The sequence below is a fragment of the Pholcus phalangioides genome, unplaced genomic scaffold (genome assembly GCF_987345545.1).
Source record: "Pholcus phalangioides strain wild (caught in Gottingen) unplaced genomic scaffold, Ppha-v1.0 ptg000013l_1, whole genome shotgun sequence".
NCBI lineage: Eukaryota > Metazoa > Arthropoda > Arachnida > Araneae > Pholcidae > Pholcus > Pholcus phalangioides.
In genome coordinates this window covers 24,480,690-24,501,266 of record NW_028301606.1, presented here as the reverse complement: position 1 = coordinate 24,501,266, position 20,577 = coordinate 24,480,690, and the positions used below count along the sequence as shown (strand labels likewise).

The 20,577-nt window shown below is 33.8% G+C and overlaps 1 protein-coding gene across 1 annotated transcript in view; it reads left to right on the top strand.

The window, feature by feature from the left end:
• cwo (transcription factor cwo) overlaps positions 1-20,577 on the top strand; it is a 93,087-nt gene that overhangs the window by 35,121 nt on the left and 37,389 nt on the right. The window contains exon 2 of the mRNA XM_089240985.1: positions 12,554-12,623. Within this exon, the coding sequence (XP_089097111.1) occupies positions 12,554-12,623 (70 nt within the window). The remainder of the gene's footprint in view (positions 1-12,553; positions 12,624-20,577) is intronic.

The following is a 20,577-nucleotide window of genomic DNA, read 5'->3' as shown; positions in this document are numbered from 1 at the left end:
TTCTCAACAAAATGGAAATGGCTGACTAGCAGCCCCCTTCCATTCCTTAAGATTTCATTATTGATGAGTAAAACTTTCACATGAGAATTATACGCTGCCCCGGAATATATATAGAAATTAAGGAACATGAATTGATGATTGCTGTATTTCTCACCTGGCGGTGAATTTTTTTGGTCCAAAAATTTTTAATTCTAAAATTTTAACCACCTTACAGCAATGCTTGACAAACTATAGGTACCGGGTCACCACGGTGACTTAAAAAACCGGCAGTGGCACATAAAATTTTCTATGTGTGTGTTTGCTGATCAAATTCTGTGGAGAACGTACAATTTTCTGGATTTATTTAATTTTTTCTACCAATGGAGAAAAGTCACCACATCTCGATCTCGGAAAAGCCTAAAGCAATCATGATGGCCATCTTTCTTGAATGGGGGGGGGGGGGAAGAGGAAAAAAACATTTCCTCCTAAGAACTGACCGACGTCAGATTTCTTTCTCGATTTGTCAAACCTTGCCCTTTAGGCACGTGGGTGTGAAATATTTGACTGCACAGGGGTGCAAAAAAATTAACTTGCATAGTACAGTCGAATCCCGTTTTACGAATACCGTTATAGCGAAAAAATCTCGTTTTATAAATACTTTTCTAATCCCTCAGACAAGTTTCACAGAAACGATGAAAAACCTGGAATTCTTTTATAACGAAGTGATTTCTCTGGTCTCTTGGAGTTCGTTATAACGGGAGTCAACCGTATATTGATAAACTCATCGTACGTGGCCTATTTTCTATGATTCACACGAATCATTGAATATTGAATCACATCATTAAAAAGAAAACCCATTTCTACTCAAAAGCAAGTTCTTTTTGTCCTTACATTCATACTAGAACACGTCACATAACCTTCAAAAGAAATGTCAGGAGGTGAAAAGAAAATGAAATAAAAAAACTCTGTAATCACCTTGGATTGACTTTTTCATGCTATAATGTTTTTTTTTCTCCTCTTAATCTCGTACGAGAAAATATTTTCTATCGGTGTTAATACGTATATAATCGTATGACAGTGTATGTGTGTTTGGTCACGTATCACTTGTTTCGCTTCCTGGTCTCTTGGACCTTCTTCGTCTTATATTATTACTATTATTTGTTCTACTAGTTAATTTACATTTTGAGAGAGGACTTGACTAAGGTCGAGAGATAGAGAAAAAAATTTCTTTGAAGGACTTCGGAAACCGCATTTTGCGGCCTTACTTATAGGCGCAACTGTTGTGGATTCGATATTACCGAGTTAATCGAGAAAATAAACTGCTATACGCGGGTCACGTTCTGTTATTGTTATCATTATTAAATGGATTATGGCGTAGCTTTTTTTTCCTCTGTTATGGAAAATGTTATGCAATCCGATCAGTTATTTTTCATGAAAAGAGCCTCAGAATTGATGAGGATGGAATGGGATGTAATATATCTAGAATTTAAGTACATCACCGCATTTATCTGGATTATATTCTTGGAAAACGTGAATTCCGGCTCGTCGTGGATGTGCTATTATTTTGTTTTACACTGAAAAAATTAATCCGAGAGGAATTTCTGGCTCTGGCCCGCGAACTCCTTGAGACGGCCCTGTGTTCCGTTAGGAACTCGTTGTAATGGCCAATAACTGAAATTGGCATTAGTTAGTTATTGGAGCAGGAGTTCTCAACATTTTGCGTTCTTCAGACCCCTTTTTAAAAATAAAATGAAAGCCACGGATCCTTTTGTACCAAGAAAATAAAGGCTACGGACCCCTTGTAACAATAAAATGAATGCCATGCAATGAAGCGTTCATACAAGTAATGAAAACTTTTCAGAATAACATTCAGGTAAAAAAAATGAGGTAATCATTCCATCAATCGAAGCTCACGCATTCCCTGAAGGCTTCCCAGGCACCCGTAAGAGGTCCGTGGAGCCCCACTCAGGTAAAATTTTGAGTTTCAGCCAGGAAACGTCAAAGAAATTTTTACTTTGTCTTTTTGAGTTTTTGTCAAGGAAAAACTGTGAAATTTTTGAGGGCTTATTAGGGAAATGTTTGAGATTTGTCCAGAAAGTCAAAAAAAAAATTTTGAGTTCTGTGCAGAGAAATTTTTAAGTTTTAGTCAAGTTTTGGAAGATTTTTTTTTCAAGTTTTGTTTTTAAGTTTTGGAAAGTAAGGGAAATTTTTGGTCGAGAAAGCCAGGGGAATTTTTGAGTTTTGGTCAGGGAAACTTTTGATATTTGGTCACAAAAAATTTTCAGTTTTGGTTAGGGAAAGTAAGAAAACTTTTGAGTATTTCTCAAAGAAATTTTCAAATAATGTTTCGTCAGGGAACTTTTTGAGTATTGGTCAAGGAAATTTTCAAATAATGTTTCGTCAGGGAACTTTTTGAGTATTGGTCAAGGAAATTTTCAAATAATGTTTCGTCAGGGAACTTTTTGAGTATTGGTCAAGGAAATTTTCAAATAATTTTTCGTCAGGGAACTTTCTGAGTATTTATCAGGGATATAGATAAGGAAATAAATGACCAAGCAGAATTTGCTGTAACCCTGTCTGTCACAGATGAACCGTTTCTCATTTCCAAACCAATCATTTACAACGTATAATCATCTATTAAACGTGCTATGAAGGAATAAAATATTGACACACACAAATATCAATCATATCAAACGAATAAAAGCGAAAGCAAGAAAGAAACTATCAAATGAAAAGAGATGACAAACATTGTTCTATCATCGATCTATATTTGACTGGAAAATATTCCCTGAATTAAAAAAAAAACCAGTTATCAAGGAATGAAGAATTTACTCGATTCATATTAAAACTGAAAATCGAATAAAAAAAAAAGATTAAATAAAGGAGAAATAAAAACCCACTCACATTTCTAATCATTCACCTCATTTTTGATGAATAGATTCTCGAGAAATCCCGAAAGATAGAATAAGATATTGAAATATTTCAATAAAAAAATCCATTTCCAACCACTCCTCAGTGGATCAAAAAAGAAGCTTAGAATCGAGTCCACTCGAGACTTTGGAGAATCCAGAACACGTTCTTAAGACTTACAAGACTTGTAAAAGAACGGTATCTATAGAAAAAAAACCTATAATTAGAACCACATCTAACGAACTTTCCAACATGGAGGAACATATTACGGTACTTAATGAATGTTTGCCGCATTCAGGAAAAATAAAATAAAATAAATACACCTCTCTCCACAATAATAACAACGCTTTTAATTTAATTGGAAGCAGCAATAAAGATCCATCGACGTTTATATTTAGTTCTCCAAGACCAACAAAATATGCCATTTATTGAATTGAAAATGCAATAAATAACTTCATACATTGCTTACAAGCTTGAAAAAGGCTCTCCATTTTTTTAAAAGTATTTTCAAAAAGTCACTAAATATATATATATATATATATTTTGAGGCATTCATTAATGTTATTAGATCACTGAACTCCATGGTGATAGAAAAGAAAGGAGTACATGAAAAGAAATAAGAAAAAGAGAGAAGCCTGGCTGAATAATAATAAAACATGTAACGAATGGAAAACGCTGTTTGAATTTGCTGACCTGATTTGTGTTTCTCTCTCTCTCTCTCTCTCTCTTGTGAGGATAAAAAAAAAAATAGAGACGTCTTTACCGTGGTGTGGCTTGTTTTTTTGTATTTTGTAGCAGACCCTTTGGTTTTTAAGTAAAAAGAGAACCGCACCATCAACATCATCAGCAGCAGCAGTAGGAGGAGGAGGACGACGACGAGGAACGGGTCAAAAAACTCCAGGTATAAATAAAAATGAGAGAAAGAGGAGGCCAGTGACATTGGCTAAGAAGTGGCTCTCCGTGTTGTGTTTGTATATCGGAGGGTCGAGGACCTCCAGACCTCAAATGCCTGTGGGAGAGGAAAAGGAACTCCTGTCGTGAAAACTGTACGTTGGTGATGATGACTTGACTAATGCCATAAAAAAAAAAGAATAAAAAAAAAGAGTGATTTTATGGGTGAGAATAGTTAAGTAATGCTTATATAGCCTAAGCTTTGATCGCAGAAAATGTTTTTTTTTGATTAAAAATAATGTTTACTCGTGTTGGGTTCCCATACTGTTTTGCGTTCACGCAGAGGTGCCCCTTGGGATGTGTGAAAGGTGCGGCACAACGGGCCTCGCATTCACGGCAAATAATTGGAGACTTTCACCACTTTAATTATTTCTCGTATTAATTCTAAATTTCATTAATTCTCGAATTTTTCATACCGTTAATTCTGAATTTCATTATTTCTGTTAAAACTATTAATTCTGAATTTAATAATTCTGCTAAAACCATTAATTCTGAGTTTAATTAATTCTGCTAAAACCATTAATTCTGCTAAAACCAGTAATTCTGCTAAAACCATTAATTCTGCTAAAACCAGTAATTCTGTTAAAACCATGAGTTCTGAATTTCATTGATTCTGCTAAAACCATGAATTCTGAATTTCATTAATTCTGCCAAAACCATTAATTCTGAATTTAATGATTATGTTAAAACCATTAATTCTGAATCTTTATCAATTGCGGAATTATTAATTTCATTAACTCTTAATTCGGAATTTTTATTAATTCTGGAATTATTCTTTTCAGATCAATTTCAGGCACGGTAAAGTGACCCCCCCCCCGGGGGCCGCAACTAGATATTTTGTCACCCGGGGCAAGCCGGCATTTTGGCACCCCTTGTAATGTAGAAGAAGCAGTTAAAGGGTGAATTCATCGCCCCCTTTTGGTTCAGTGCCCAGGGTACCAGACCCGCCTGCTCCCCCCGTAGTTGCGGCTCTGCCCCCATCCTGTAGCAACTGTAGTATCTTGGCGCAACCGTTAAGAATCACTGTTCTAATTACCATTTTCGATGTTAGTTCACTAACAAAATGTCTCGTGGCAACCCTGGTAGTTCACGCGGTATCCTAAATTCACATATTTTACCATTTAGGAATCACATCAGCTCGGGGTTTTTGACCTTTTGTGTTCTACGGACCCTTGGTGTCAATATGACGAGGTCCAGGGACCTCCTTTGCCAATAAGATGAAAAAGTCTCGGACCGCTTCAATTAATAATTTTCAGCACAAAAAATGTAAACACATTAAAGTACTTGTTTTCTCATCCAAGCTCACGCACCCTCTGAAACATCTCCGAAGACCCCTGGTTAAGAACCACTGCTTTAGCTTTCTCGTTACAGTCAGACTCCCTTACAATGAACATGGATATAACGAATTCCTCCCCATTTAATAATGTATTCCCATTTCCCGAGAATTTCATGCTGCTTATCTTTTCTTATCAAGCCGAAAATTCGAAAGCGGGTCCGACTATAATTTCTTTTTAGATCGCTTATAACCCGTTTAATAGTGTTGCAGTGTCATTTGTATATTCAGAAGTTTTTTTTATGCTTGATTACACACAATTTGTGCGTTTTATATAAAACTTAGATTGCTTTGTCAGTGTTGACTTACAAAGAGTTATTTGTGAAGCTTCGCATCCGTCCTCTAAAGCCCCTTGAGCTTGGACGGGCTTTAGCACTCGCATTTGCTGTTCAGTCCCACGATTGATTTCGAAAAATAATAAATTCCAGTAAATTTAAATAAACAAAATTTTAAATTGGAAAATAAAATTTTTAATTATAATATAAAATTAGAAAATTGTAAACTGAAATTATAAAATAAAATTTGAAAATAATAAAATAAAATGATAAAACTAAGAACATATACAATAAAATGACTAAATTCAAAAAATATAATATAATATATTCAAATCAAATTTAATGAAGTATAGTTGGTAGAATATTTATTTACATTTGAAATTTAGTCGATGTAAATTTTCTCTTGCATTAATGACATTTATTCTTTAGAATCATATTATTTACAGTTTCAATTTATTTTGAATATCACAGAACAAACACAAATTTATTACAAAAAAAAAAATACTATACTTATAGAAAAAAATTTGTGTCAAAAAATCCATCTCTATCAAAATCATTAATTTAATTTCTATTGAAAAATTTCTATCAAAATTTGAAAATTATAGTAACTACGAACAGTGATATACTACGAACTTTCATTCAACGAATTTTACCAAAGATGTAATTTATACTGGAATTGTCTAATTTTCGCTAATCATTTCTATATTGAAAAATATTTCTCTTTCTGCCGTGAATTTTCTTTGCAACGAATATTTCAATGGGCAGAAGTGACGTCTTTACATGTAGACACTGTTTACCTATGTAAAAATAGCTTTAAGAAATAGAGTTTTGCTTCCGGGTTTATTGCATTCATTTCCCTACGACATTGAAATACTTATGTAAATATAATAAAAAACTCGTATTTAAAAAGTTGCTGGATTTTATGCAATGATGGGTATCAAGTGTTTCAAATTCCCATTTTTGTTTGTTGCAGGGAGATGAATTTATGTCGGAACATTTTAAAGTGAAAATATTTTGTTGACGATGAATATAAAAAAATCATCTTTTCAAGTGATATACTGGGACATTTCACCAAAATATTTGAAAGGAATAATAATTTATAGCAAATGTTAAAATTCAATTCAAATATGAAAAATCAAGCAGAAAGTAAAATTTTGATGGTTCCCAAAAAGTGATAAAAATGTAAATTTTTATGCGGTACCTCCCCAATCGGAAAATGTCGATTAGCAAAATTTGTGTGCGTCTCCCTCTATATATTATTATGACATAAATTTAAATTTTTTCGGTTAAAATATATCGATGAATGAAATCCCAATTTTTACTTCTTTTCGAAGTTCTGAAATTATTGGATACGGTTATATTTTCGCATTCAAAAAGGGCAGAAATGAAGACTTTAATCAATGATATCTCGGTGAATTTTCAGTAAATTGTTACGGGATAATTTTTTCCCCTTTATGATAGAAAGAATTTCAAATTTGAGGGTCATATATATAAAAAAATTCAAATTTTTGTTCTTCCCTCAATTAAAATCTTTTCGGCGGGACGAAGTTCAACTGTTAAAGAACAGTTGTATTGTCTTTAGTAATAACACAGCTCACTAGTGGTTTTGTTCTCAAAGATTTTTTTAATGATTTTAAGGTGATTTTGGGGTGCTGATTTCGAATCTCATTGGCTTTGTCAGATTGGTTCTAGTTTTTGAGATAAAGTGAAAATTAAGTTTCAATAGTAATATATAAACTGCGTGCAAATCACATTCGAAGTGTGCGAAATGTAAATCAATGATAAACTTAATATCAGTAAATAAAGACCACTGATGTCTGATCATGATACAAATGTAATAATATAATTGAGTAAAACTGGAAAATAAATAAAAAATTGAAAATAGAATTTCGGTACAAAAGTTAGTGGTTACAGACTACATTGAAATGTTGGGAGTATGCATTATCTCAAAAACGTGATCCAATTCGGCAAAACCAGTTTGATCATTTGATCATTTCTGTCGCACCAAGATCATTTTCTGCACACGAAGGATAATTAGATCGGGACCTACAATTTATTGCCGATTCCAAACGGTAGTGTTTGACATTTTTGCATTTTGTATACTCATCGATAGGTTGATACACTAACCCCTCGGTGTCGAACTCCCTGTGATAGAAATATTTTTCTACGGTCACGTTATCGCTCGGCAAAACCAACGCCAGTTTTAAAGTCAGCACCCTAATATACCATAAACCAGGAGTTCCCAAACGTTTTCCACCAGCGGTGCCCCTTACCTTAATCAACGCTTCTCCGTGGCTCCCCAGAGCAAGTTAACAAAGAATGTCTTCGAAAAACCTTCGTCGGACCGTCACTCCCCGGCGTCCATGACAAAGTTTGGTAGCGCAAATTTTGAGAACCCCTACCGTAAACTGTTAAAATTTCCTTGGAACAAGAAAAAACGATTTTTTTTTGTTGAGCAATGTGATTTTTATACAGTCGAATCCCGTCATAACGAACGCCAAGAGATCGGAGAAATCACTTCATTACAACGAAATTTAATTATAAAGGAATTCCAGGTTACCTAGCATTGTTCCTATGTAAACTTATTTGGGGGATTAGATAAAGTGTTCGTTAAAACGAGATTTTCGCTATAACGGTATTCGTTAAAACGGGATTCGACTGTATATTTTACTTTAATTGCGATATGAAGCATGAAATATATATTCTACTCTTTTTGGACAATTTTGGTGAAACGCTTTGTATATGTATCGTATTCAAGGCGTGGATTTTTTTTTGTTCCAGTTACTTATTCTGCCGAACTTAGCTGATAATTATAAACGATTAGCAGTTAAATTATTCTCGAAGGAACTTCCTTAAACTCGAATTTATCTTCATTTTTTTAGATTTTTTTCACTTTATCTAGGAAGAACAATTAAACATGAAGACTCGAAAAATAATTTTCTATCAATTTCTCCTTATTTATTTTCTTGAACTAATTAATCAATTTCCGCTTCAGAACTCGAAATGTCTCCGCGGCCCTTCTTTAGTTTGTTTTGTTTTTCCTTTGCCATCCCAAATACCACGAAGGTCACGGATTAAGAACAACACATTGCGAAAATTCGAAGACATGAGAAAGAGAACTGGGGAAATATAATATTTATGGTGTTTTAAAACCACCCGAATATAGATGATATTTTCAGGGTCAGAGCCGTCAACTTGTGACTGTCAGTCAGCCAGCCGGAGTTGAGTGACCTACAGTCGGTTGTCATCATCACCATCCATCCCTATCGTTTAGGTTTAACCAACTGAGCTCTGGCCCCGGTACTCGATATTTAGGGCACCAGAGAGTCCTTCTTTCTACTAGAAATGTCCTGTTCGTTTTTTCTCGCGTATGGTTTGGTTGGTATGTAGGCCAGTGGCGTCGTTGGCTCTCTTTCTTTTTTTTTTTCAGTCACTAACGTCATTCGACCACCCTTTTTCCAACTAGAATAATAGCAATAAAAAATTGGTCTTCTTCTGATATCGGTCGACTAACTGGCGACATGCCCCTGAGGGTAAATTTCACGTGCTGTAATAGTCTGATTACCCCCAATGTTTCCCTCACGTACACCGTAATCATCAAGTTATCATGAATCAAGGAAAGAAAAAAATGTAAAGAATTCTGTTATTTACAGGGAATCTGCAGAACTTGGAGATAAGAGTCACATTTTGGATTACACGTGACCTGAGTTTTTTTGGGTAGGATTCTCATGCGGAAAACACACTCTAGGGATTTTTTCAACTGAAACTCATAGAAAGTTCCGAATTTTAGAGAATTTCTTTTGTTTAACCTTTTAACGGCCAATATTTCTAATTGGGAACAAATTATTAAAGGCATCCGGCTAAGTTTGAGACGTCATTTTGGAAGGAAATATCGGTTTTTATTTTTTATGAAAGCCATATTTTTGTGATATCAAAACGGGCTTCTTTTTGGTTATATGACGCCCAGAACCGTAGCTACATCCACTTTCGAGTTGCGTTTTACTACAAGTAATTCGTGAATAAAGACTTGAAACGCGTTTTACGGCGAATGCTATTTTCGACATTTCACTCGAGTTAGGAACATGATTTCTAAAAATATGTCTATTGTATCACGACAAAATTTTTAATATGATATTTTGTCATATATTGTTAAGATTATGAATCAAAGTCTAAGGTCTATCACATATATTCGTTTAAATAAAGTGTTTTATACCGGATATGCAGAATGAAATTTCAAAAATTCACACGTACATCAATCGATTTGGGTTAATTTGTGAGCATACTATAAAATCCTTTGAATTTTGTATAACCTGCATCACTACTAGCCGAACGTTCTGTGAAAATAACAATATTTCACTCATAGAATTTTTAGCGATCGTGTTTTGAATATTAGATGAATTTTGTGTAAAATTTGACAGAAAATGACTTTTTCGTAGAAAATGACGTATATAGTACGAAATTATTATTATTTTCACCATTCTGAGACACTCTCTGTCAAAATTTTTTTTATTTATTAAAGTTCACCCCATTACCATTGCACAGAAAAGTGCTCTCGAACGTAGCCGGATATTTTAATTGGAAAAAATATTTTTATTACAGAAAGCACTTGATTTTCTTTTTCCTGAACGGAGATTTCAAACTTAATTTACAAAAGAAATAAATTCATTCATTTTGGCACTTATGTCATGAATTAAATTTCTTTAAATCACCTATTTTCAAGGAAGAATAAAATTTACAATTTTTTTTTATAAATTCTGTTGTTTCTATGGACATAGGCAAGTCCTGGGAACACACAGGAAATTTTTATTTGTGAATTTTAGGGTTTATATCTTTATACTAGAGGATCAAAAGGGAATAAATAACAGAAAAAAATTGAGATAATCAATTCAAATTTTAATTCGGCCGTTAAGGGTTAACAGGAGGTGCTCTAACAACCTCCTAATGATGGTAATGAACTTGCTTACTTTCCAGATTATCCCCAGTGCCGTTTTAACGCATCGGCCCACCTGGGCATAGCCTGGGGGCCTCAAGAGAAGAGTAACCTCATAAAAATGAGATATAGTTGAAATTTTCAAGGAGTATGCATGAAAATTTGCCTGGTAGGGCCTCAGAAAAATCACTTAGCCCGGGGGCCCATGATGATTTTAAGACGGCCCTGATTATCCTGTTATATGACCGATTAGGATATTGACCGAATCAGATATTGATTCGGTCGAGCCAGAGATAGTCACTTATTAAGTACAGTATATGTATACAATAATCGTTTTTGGTCTGAAACAAGGGTCTTCAACGCCTGACCCGCGGGCCATATTTGGCCCTCGAAGTTTTTTTTGTCTTGGTCCAATGATCATTTTCGTAAAATTATTGAAAACATTGAATAACGATTAATTCTAGAATCAATGAAAGGAATAATTAATTGTTAAAAGAAATTAATTAATTAATTAATTTTAGAATAAATTAAAGAAATAATTGCAGAATAAATTGAAGAAATAATTGTAGAATAATTGAAGAAATAATTCTGGAATAATGAAAGAAATACTTTCGGAACAAATTGATTAAAACTCAGAATTAATGACAGAAATGATATTTGGATTTTTCAAACAAATAATTTCAGAGAAGTAGAAAAAAAAATAACATAATAATTTCAGAAATATTCTGGTAGAAATTATTTCACAATGAGTAAAAGAATAATTGCATAATTATTGAAAGAAATGATTTCAAGATACATTGAGAAGGAAAATAATTTTTCAGAATTACCAAAATAAGTACTTAAGGAATCATTTAAAGTGATTTAATATTAAAATTAATCTCAGGAATTAACTAATTTAGTCGGTAATCAATCGAAAACTTTTTCAGAATTAGTGAAAAAAATTATCTTAAAACTAATTTAAATTGATAATTGGTGAAGCAAACAATTTCAGAACAAATTAAAGTCTTCAATTATTTTCGTCCCTGTTTAACTAGGAGTCCCATTGGCCCCTGCTATTAAAATGTCACTGAATTACATGAGTTGGTGTCACGCGGGAAGTTTCAATTTGGCCTGCCGTGTCTGAAAGGTTGAAGACACCTGGTCTATAAGGTCAGGTTATGAACCACGAAATAATTAGCGGTCATTGGTGTTTTAATGGGTGAGCAAAAGAGGCCCGGGTCCTAGGTCCAGATGGTATACCTAATCATTGATTTTTTTTTTTTTTTTATTTATTATTTTTTTTTAATCAGAAGTTCTTTCATTTACAGTAGACTCTTAACTATCCGGTCTGATGTGGGGGAAAGGCAGGCAGAATAGCATAAAGGCAAGCCGGATAGGCCTATAGTTCTATAAATTCTAACTTCCCATCTCATCCATACCATTAAAAACCCACTTTTTATTAACAAAAACCGAACCTATTCATATTATCTGACCTCTTGATGGCCAGTGCTTTATGAATGTCTGTTATGTACTGTATGTTTTAAAAATTTACTATACAAAATAAAAGAAGTCCAAGAATAAAAATATTGTTCACATTTTATGATTAATTTTATAATGTCTCAGTTAATTGCAGGACACATAAAATCATATACACTGTACAGCATAAATACACACACTTTTAAAATGAACAAATAATTAATGTGAAACGTTTACTTAATTATTACAAAAATTATTTAAACTTATTCTACTGTTTATTGATAAATTATTACACAAATGTGAAAAAGTAATGTTGTAAACTGTTATTCAAGTAATGCATTATTATTTTGAAAATAGGCCGGATAGTACGGAGTCCGGACAGCCGCGAGCCAGATAGTCGAGAGTATACTGTACATGTTATATTTTTTAAATAAATGACTTTATCTTATTTCGTTATTGGTAACTATAAATTCAATGTTTCACCGCTAAAAATTGAAAAAATGCGCTCCAAAAACTTTGAACTTATTCTCTCTAACTTTGTAAAACGGCCCTAAATCACCGTAGTAATTCATCTATTTTTTAAGATTAGTTATGCACATTTTAGTGTGAGTACATTAGTCATTACATCCTCATGGGAATTTATAAAACTTGATTTCAGAATGCAAAATAAATTTATTCGTATCAATAGACGTCATTGATAATTTATTCTTTTTTCCTTAGAAATCTCAATTTTTCTACGATTGCCAATGAAGAGGATGATTACGGGTTTTCACGCAAAAAGGCAGCACGTGTGAGTAATTTTCAAATACAATATATTTTTTTCTAAGGAAATTTTCTGTCAGGTCATCCTGATTGTTCTGAGCGTATTTTTTGAATGTTTTCAAGAACTCGCATAATAATAAAAGAAACACTGTTTTTTCTATTTTTCCACCATAATCTCAACCTCTTCGCTCCACGCTCATTTTCAAGGTTTTAAATGGTTTTTAATTATTCTTCTTTCATCGACTTAAATTAATTAATTTCTTTTTCTTCTTAAAGAGAAATTTTGGCTTACAATAAACGCAAATAAATAAAAAATATATTCTTTTAATAGCTCAAGTGTGAAGTTACGATATTTTTCGGGCACTTACTCAAACGCTCCTGTCATTGTAGGGTTTAGTTGGTTTGAGGTAGAAAAAGTTCCCTTGTATAGCCTTTGACATTATCCAGAAGAATATTTTTAAAGAGTGGAAACAAAATTAGAATGTACGGTACCTGATAAAATAGTGGATTTAACAAAACCACCAAAGAAAACTGTGGTTATAAAAACGGTTGCCTTTTGGAAGAATATCGATACTGAATATCGATCCATACAATTTCTTCCGACTAGTTTCACATAATCTTCCTGAATGAATTTTATATTTTATTTTTTAAGAACTTTGAGAATCTCTGAAGAGATTCCAATGGTCATTTTTGTGGGGGAAGGGGGGGGGGGGTTCTTATATTTCTATTTTTATAACATCGTCTTTCGCATGTGTACTACGCCTTACATCGAAAAGACCCTCTAGTGGTTAAAGTAGGGTCCTATTGATTTCCTGTTAATTTCTTTTCCAGGTCTTCACTAAAAAATTCCCAAAATTTTGTAGCTTTCTGATTGGTAATTACGGCTGTAGATAGCTCAAAACTCGAATGCATCAAATATAGACACCTAAAAAGAAAAAGAGCCAGACTGGACATCTTAGACTGCCTGCCACAGAATTTTTTCTATTATTAGTTTTAGATGGTAGAATGACCCGAAAACAACTGAAACGTGCCCCCCCCCCCCCACAAAAAAAAAAAAAACTCGTAGAACTTTTCATGACAACATAATACGATTCTGATGACTAACCAATTGACAATTCAAGTAATTTTGCAGTTTCACTTTTTTAAGAATCTAAAGATAAGCATAAGTCGTACGTTAAACACGTTCGTCATAGAAATTATTGCGAATCATCCGTGAAACCATCCTTCGCAATTATGAAAGAATTTATCCCGGAAAATGTAGGTTTTCTAGAGCTTGACAGTAGTTAACCTTTTTTTCTGAGGGAAAAAAAAAGAATAATGGAAATGACCGACCAAATCTCATCTCGAATGGTCTTGAGGAAAATAATGTTATTTATATATTTTTTCCTGTTATTCAAAACATCGGAATTTTTCAGACAATTACTATAGTGGCGATGTGTTGACTGCAAACTACCATCAAAATTCATTGACGAAAATCCAATGACGTGAATAATGTTTTTTTCTAGTATGAGAAAAGGAAAATACATTGTTATATACGTATATATTTACACTCTAGAACAGAGATTCTCTTTGAACTATTTTTACATCTTCGGCACGTATTTTCAATTTCGAGGCAGACTAACGGTATACCAAAGGGCTACGACACAGTTTGGGAATCACTGTCTTGATTAATTAACCTTTTTCGTGGTATAGTAGGAATCAATCACCCTTTTAATTATAAAATCCAACCCCTTATAAACTTTCACGTCGTTTCTTATGAGGTAGGTTCTCTGTTGATTTTCAGCAAGTGCGAAGTAAGAAATGTAAGAGGAAATATTTCATTGCGAAATTAACTTTACGAAATATCTGGTCTAGTCAATGCTGAAATAAGTGACTTTTAAGGAGGCGAGATATCTCGTCAATGTCGCTGAGAGAGTTAATACTTGAGACATTTTGACCCCTTAGAATTACTCGTAGTAAACGTCGATTGCCAGTTACTGCTCAGCAAATGCTGGCCATAATTGAAGTTTCAGCAATTTTTGAGAGTACAAAATTCTTGATGGCATCTGAGAAGTTTAGATTCTTAGTCTGATATAGATTTCTAATTCCTGATGTATCGATGATGAACTTCCCAATTAGACACTCAAAGAATTACATTAGGTTGATTTGAAGTAATTTTAAAGCATATTTTTATGATCAGAACTTAAAACATATCTTCATATTTTGCTATATTATTTTGGATATTTCAGCATAGCAATGAAGACGGATTTTTTCTCCAAGCTCTCTCTTCCCTAGCCTAAATCCCCGCAATTGTCAATTTTACTTACCTTTGACATCGTTTTTGGCAATGACTGACGATTTTTCGGTGAATATTAGCAACTACTGGCAATTTTATTTCTGTACCTTTGATGCCATTTTTCTGATGCCATTTTTAACAATGAAGGACAAACTGCTATAATGTCCCGTATTTTTCCTCGAGGAAATATGGCCAGTCTATTTATAAAAGCATATTTTTAGTTTTTAGGGCATAAATGCATTTCTCATGGAGCATATTCATAAAAATCCCAGCTCTAATGATGAGGATAGAGTGGTGTTTTTAACTATTGCCCTATCTAGATGCTTGGTCAGCCGGGGCAAGCGCACACATTTTGGCAACTCTTCGTAATATTGAACGAGAGATTTAGAGTGAAATTCGTGCTCCCGCCAGCGCTCGGGCCACCAGACCCACCCCCGTGGCCAGTTTCAGCCTCGCTTGGGACTAGGGAAAGAAAATTGGTAACCTCATAGCTATGGGATATTTTGAAATTTCTTAGAAGTCTTAGAAACTATGCCTTTCTTAGTTTCTAGAAAAGACACAGTTGGAACTGTGTCTTTTCTAGAACAAAAAAACCCCACGTGCTTTCTGAAATGTCACGTGTTTTTCACGTAAATGTCCATAAATGATGACCTCTAGGCCAAGAGGACGATTCTCTCTCTCTTCAACATTTTGATGTAACGTAACATGTATTTCTTATAATAGAACAAAATAATTAGGTCAGTTGTGACGTAAATGGTGACGTAAGAGAGGTATCAAAAGGGAGTATTGGAGTCTATTGGAGGACAAACCAAACATGTCCTCCAACATATTTCATATATTTTATTTCGTGAAACATGCTAGGATATCTTCACCTAAATAGAAATCCAACCTGTTGCTTGAATCGGATTTTTTTTTCACTACTCTCCTAGAGGCCGAAACGTCAGGTCACCCAGCTGGGGAATCCCCGATCCGAAAACCACCCACGAATATAGATAAACCCTCTTCGTGGGACTTGAACCATTAAATTCGTGTCTTGTTATTTCCCCCCCCCCCTTATTTTGGAATTCAGAGCTCAGCGGGTGCCGTGTTCAAAGCAGTAGGGACTCCTGTATAAGAAATCAAGGACACAGTGATCTCTCCATAATGTACATACGTTTTTCCCTATTTATCATCACTTTTTTTTGACATGGAGAGAGTCGCTGAACTTTTGGCTGAACCTGAACTTGTTTGGGATTAATAGAAAATTGAATTTGTTTTGAAAGAATATAGACCTAAATACATGGTAATTTAAGATGATTGATGCTTTCAAGATTTTATTGTAGGTGTTATTATTTGTCATATAATCGCAAAACAGGGTTCCTAGAGACTTGGAAAATCAGGAACAGTCAGGAAAAGTGTAAAATATTCAGCAAAAGTTATGCTAAGCAAAAAAAAAAATAAATATGCAAGTTTTTGATAAAAGTCATGGGAAAAGCTCTGTGAAGGAAAACATAACTCGAAAAACATTTTGTGGGTGAAGTTTTTGAATTAACCTTTATTAATTTTTTCAGAAGCTTTGGTCAGGGAAATATTTTTGAGCTTTGATCAAGATTTAAAAAAAAAAATTTAATATGAATTTCCAGCAACTCTGAAAATTATTTTTTTCCGTCAAATATGAATCTTCAGTAATTCTGAAAATATTTCTTCCAATATCTCGATAAATATTATTTCTTTCAATATCTGGAAATATTATTTTATTTTTTTTGGAAAATTTATAACAATATTTTATATACAACCAAATATGCAATATTTTCATTGCAAAATAGTTTTTTCTACCAATTATGAAATTATTTTTTTCATTAGTTATAAAATTAGTTTTCTTAATAAGTTTGAAATTATTTTTTTCATTAATTCAGAAATGGTTTCTCCTGTATTCTGGAATTATTTCTCTCATTAGTGATGAAATGTTCCAAAAAAAAAAAAAAACTTGACGCTAAACTGTTTTGCAACCAAAAAATTTTGACATAATTTATTTCACTGATTATGGAACATTTTTACTTTGAGGGATTTTTTTCAGCATTTCCATGAATTCTGTCTTTCCGTCAGCGTGCCACTGCAAAAAGCTTCCAGGAACACACGTAGTCTGACTTAGACACAGGCCCTTAGCTAAAACTTTTGAAAGATTGATTTGACATTCGTAACATCACACTCAATCACCGTACCTCTGATATTGCAGCCATGAAACATCGACGTCGGCTAATTTATTTGATTTATTTATAATGACCTAATCGCTCAGGCTAGAGGCTGTTGGACATCGCCAATTTTAGAAACTCTTGCATCATCAACTAGTTCAAGCCACACATGACACACACACACACAACACTTTCCGCCTTTCTCCAACTCATTAGAAATTCCCCCCAAGGGAATGTTTACGAGGTGCATATACAGTGTATTATTCGCCACGAAACAAAAAAAAAAAAAATTCAGTTATTTGTAAACAACATGTACAAGAAAAGGTGAACTTCTTATTCCCAATCTTGAATATTTCTCTCGTTGTTTAGTTGCATTTACTTGCATTTACTCGACCTTTAGTGCATTTCGAAGGCGAGCTATTTATTTTCCGACCACGAGTGCAAGTTCAAAATAAAAACTTGAAGGCGAATTCGACCTGAAACAATTAAAAACAAATGGTGACGACGAGTTAGTTCACGAACAAAGAACTTGGCACATCTCTGTTCAATTTAATGCAGTTCTTCTCTCTCTCTCTCTTCTGCAAAGAAAAAAAAATTACTTCTAAAAATAAATTAAACGAAATCGTAGAGATCGAGAAGATATTTTTTCTTTTCTTCATTATAAGAGATCCTGCAGTGTGTGAACTATTTTTATAAACTTCAAATATCTCTCTTTGAAAGAAAATAGAATAATTTTCCATATAATCGCACAATGACAAGTCATTACTCTTTTTCCGCTGGCAGAAAAGAACAGTGTTTACAGTCGAATTTTATTTAACCATATCCCAAGAATAGATATGATGGTATCTCGTCTTCAGTGTGTGTGTATGAAGGGTGTGTGTGTGTTTGCACCTTTGGGTTGGAAATGAGAATAAAATGCAGATAGGCGTACGCATTATTTTCTCAAGTGGGGGGGGGGGGGGGAGATCCCTTCTTGCGTACACGAATGCATGTTAGTAGTTAGTAACTCGTGGTCGTGTTTTTAGAGGGCTTTGGAGTGTATCAGTGTATGCGCGGAAGCGCCGTTCTTAGGGGTGTGCGACAGGTGCGGACGCACCGGGGCTCCGCACTTTAAATTATTGAAGACTTTCACCAATCGTAAAACTATTTTTTGTATGTTCTCTGAATTTTCACCAATTCAGGAATTATTTCTTTCAATTATTTTAATTAAATCCATCAATTTCTAGATTTTTCATCAGTTTCGGGAATTGTTTCTTCTCATTAGTTTAAGGAGGTTGGTGCAAACGATCTCGACTTCCCATGCTTTCCTATGGGGAAAAATCTTCTTCCTTTAAGGTACATTAAAAAATTTTATATTTACTTTAGGCACTCAGCTTTTTTTTTTCTCAGATACTATGGATATTTTTATACAATTTAACACAAGCATTTAGGATTTTATTTGTTGGTTATTTTTTTCCCTTGAATTTTAACTTCAACAACATGCAACTTTTTTTCAAAGATCACCAAAATTTACCGATATTTTATACCATAAAATTTTTAAAACTAATTTTAATAAAAAAAATACTCGTTTTAAAGAATGTAACACCATAGTGTTGAGACACACACAAAGTTGTAACAGTTTTTAATGAGTGGTTTATGCGGAAAAACGCTTCTTATATATCTAACAAAAAAACTTAGTTTTGAGAAAAAAAAAGCATTTTAAAGTGGAAAACATTAGCATATATAATGCTTGCCAGCAGTTTACATTAAAATATTTTTAAAAATATTTATTGTACAGATAGAAAAAACCTTGAAAATTGTTAGACGCAGAAAATTTCATGGATTTGAAAATTGAAAAATTCGAAAATGAGTTTTTTGAAAAATTTAGGGGTGCACCAACCCCCTGAAAATTCCCTTCAGTGCTGAGTTTAATTTTATTCAAGTGTTTGCCGAGTTTATTTGCAAACTTTCGATGGAAAATTTTAATCGGATTGATCGATTCAATTAACTCAACTAAATTTTTAATCGCAATTAACAGTTAATCGATTTACCAGACAAGCTTTTATTTTCATCACGTCATGATATTTTGTGGCCTGATGCGATCGTCCTTTTGCGGATCAGCTGAGACGCTGCTTGCTACCTATTTTAGTTGCAATTCGTTTTTGGCGTCCACTGAAGCCTGTCGATGGATCGAACCGAAAAATTTCGAAAAGAAAAGTATATAGTAAAGTAATTTCGAAATTATTATATCAAAATGAATCGCGATTACGAACTGATACCGAAAGAAAAGTACCGATGAAGGTTGCGCAGAGAGGCACGAGACGAGCAACGTGATGATGGTTATTGTCTCTCTCTTGTTATCATGGAGGATGGAATAGCGAAAAAAAACACAGTGCAAATTCTTTCCACTTCTTTGGAGGAAATCTGATATCCACAATGATAAGTAAGTGCAGGAGATATGCTGGGAGGGAAATACGAGTAATAAACCATACTCTCGACAACTTTTTTTCTGTCTTCTTCTCCCGAGGGGAGCATTTTCCTCTCCGTTTTGTTCATTCCATACTTATCAGAAACGGGAGTGAGGAGGGAAAAGAAATATATTGCACCGGGGTGTTTTCATTGCATGATGTCAATGTCTTCTCCATGTTGGAGGACATATTTGACCTGTCATTATCAGCTACTCTGGCTTTTTTTTTCTACTTGTGGTAGTGCGAATGAAAACGTGACGGAATAAATAAGAAGTGGTATTAGTGAAAGTAGTGGCGGATGGATATGCTAATAACTGTATGTGGGCTTGATGAAAGAAAACAGTATCAGAATAACGGTTCTGATGGATGGTCATGCTTGAGAAAAATTTGTTTTCTTCTATTCTGATGGTTTCCAATCTGAATGTAATACGCGTACCCCCATAGGCAAGTGACGGAATATCAGAGTCGTTAAATGATGGCGAAGAAAGTGGATGAAATAATGAATAGGAAAGACAAAAATTACCTATGGTATAGGACGTACTTGAATGAGTGCTAACTGAAAAAAAAAATTATAATGAAAAATGCGTAAATTTTTTTCTAGAAATTTATGGGATGGGGCTGTATGTATGATTTGTGTTTTCATATGTGCATACCTAAGCTTAGAGTGAAAATATAACAAGACGCTCTATTTTGACACCTGCTCTTTGTGGACGGCGTAAACTATACCTGCATTTTCGGAAACTATGTTTCAGTGGGGTACAAACACGTTATTTATGGTAAAATTAAGTAAGAATGGAACCATGGCTGGTGATTATGAAGGGAAGGGCGCACAGAAACCTATGAATCATTTAACTGAAAAATCCGTGAGGAAAAGATGCGATTACTTTCAGAATCTATTGGAAATACTCTTGAAACTCCGCAAGTGAGAGGTATCTAGTCCCACGGGTATAGAGGCCTACCTCTTTATAAAATTTTTGTATGTTAAGGCAACTGACTACATTCAAATGATGAATTTTTTGAAAATTGTCGAAAGCGATTATCAAACTTATTTGAAAAAGGACGGTTTTTCACAGAATCCAAAACTGTTTT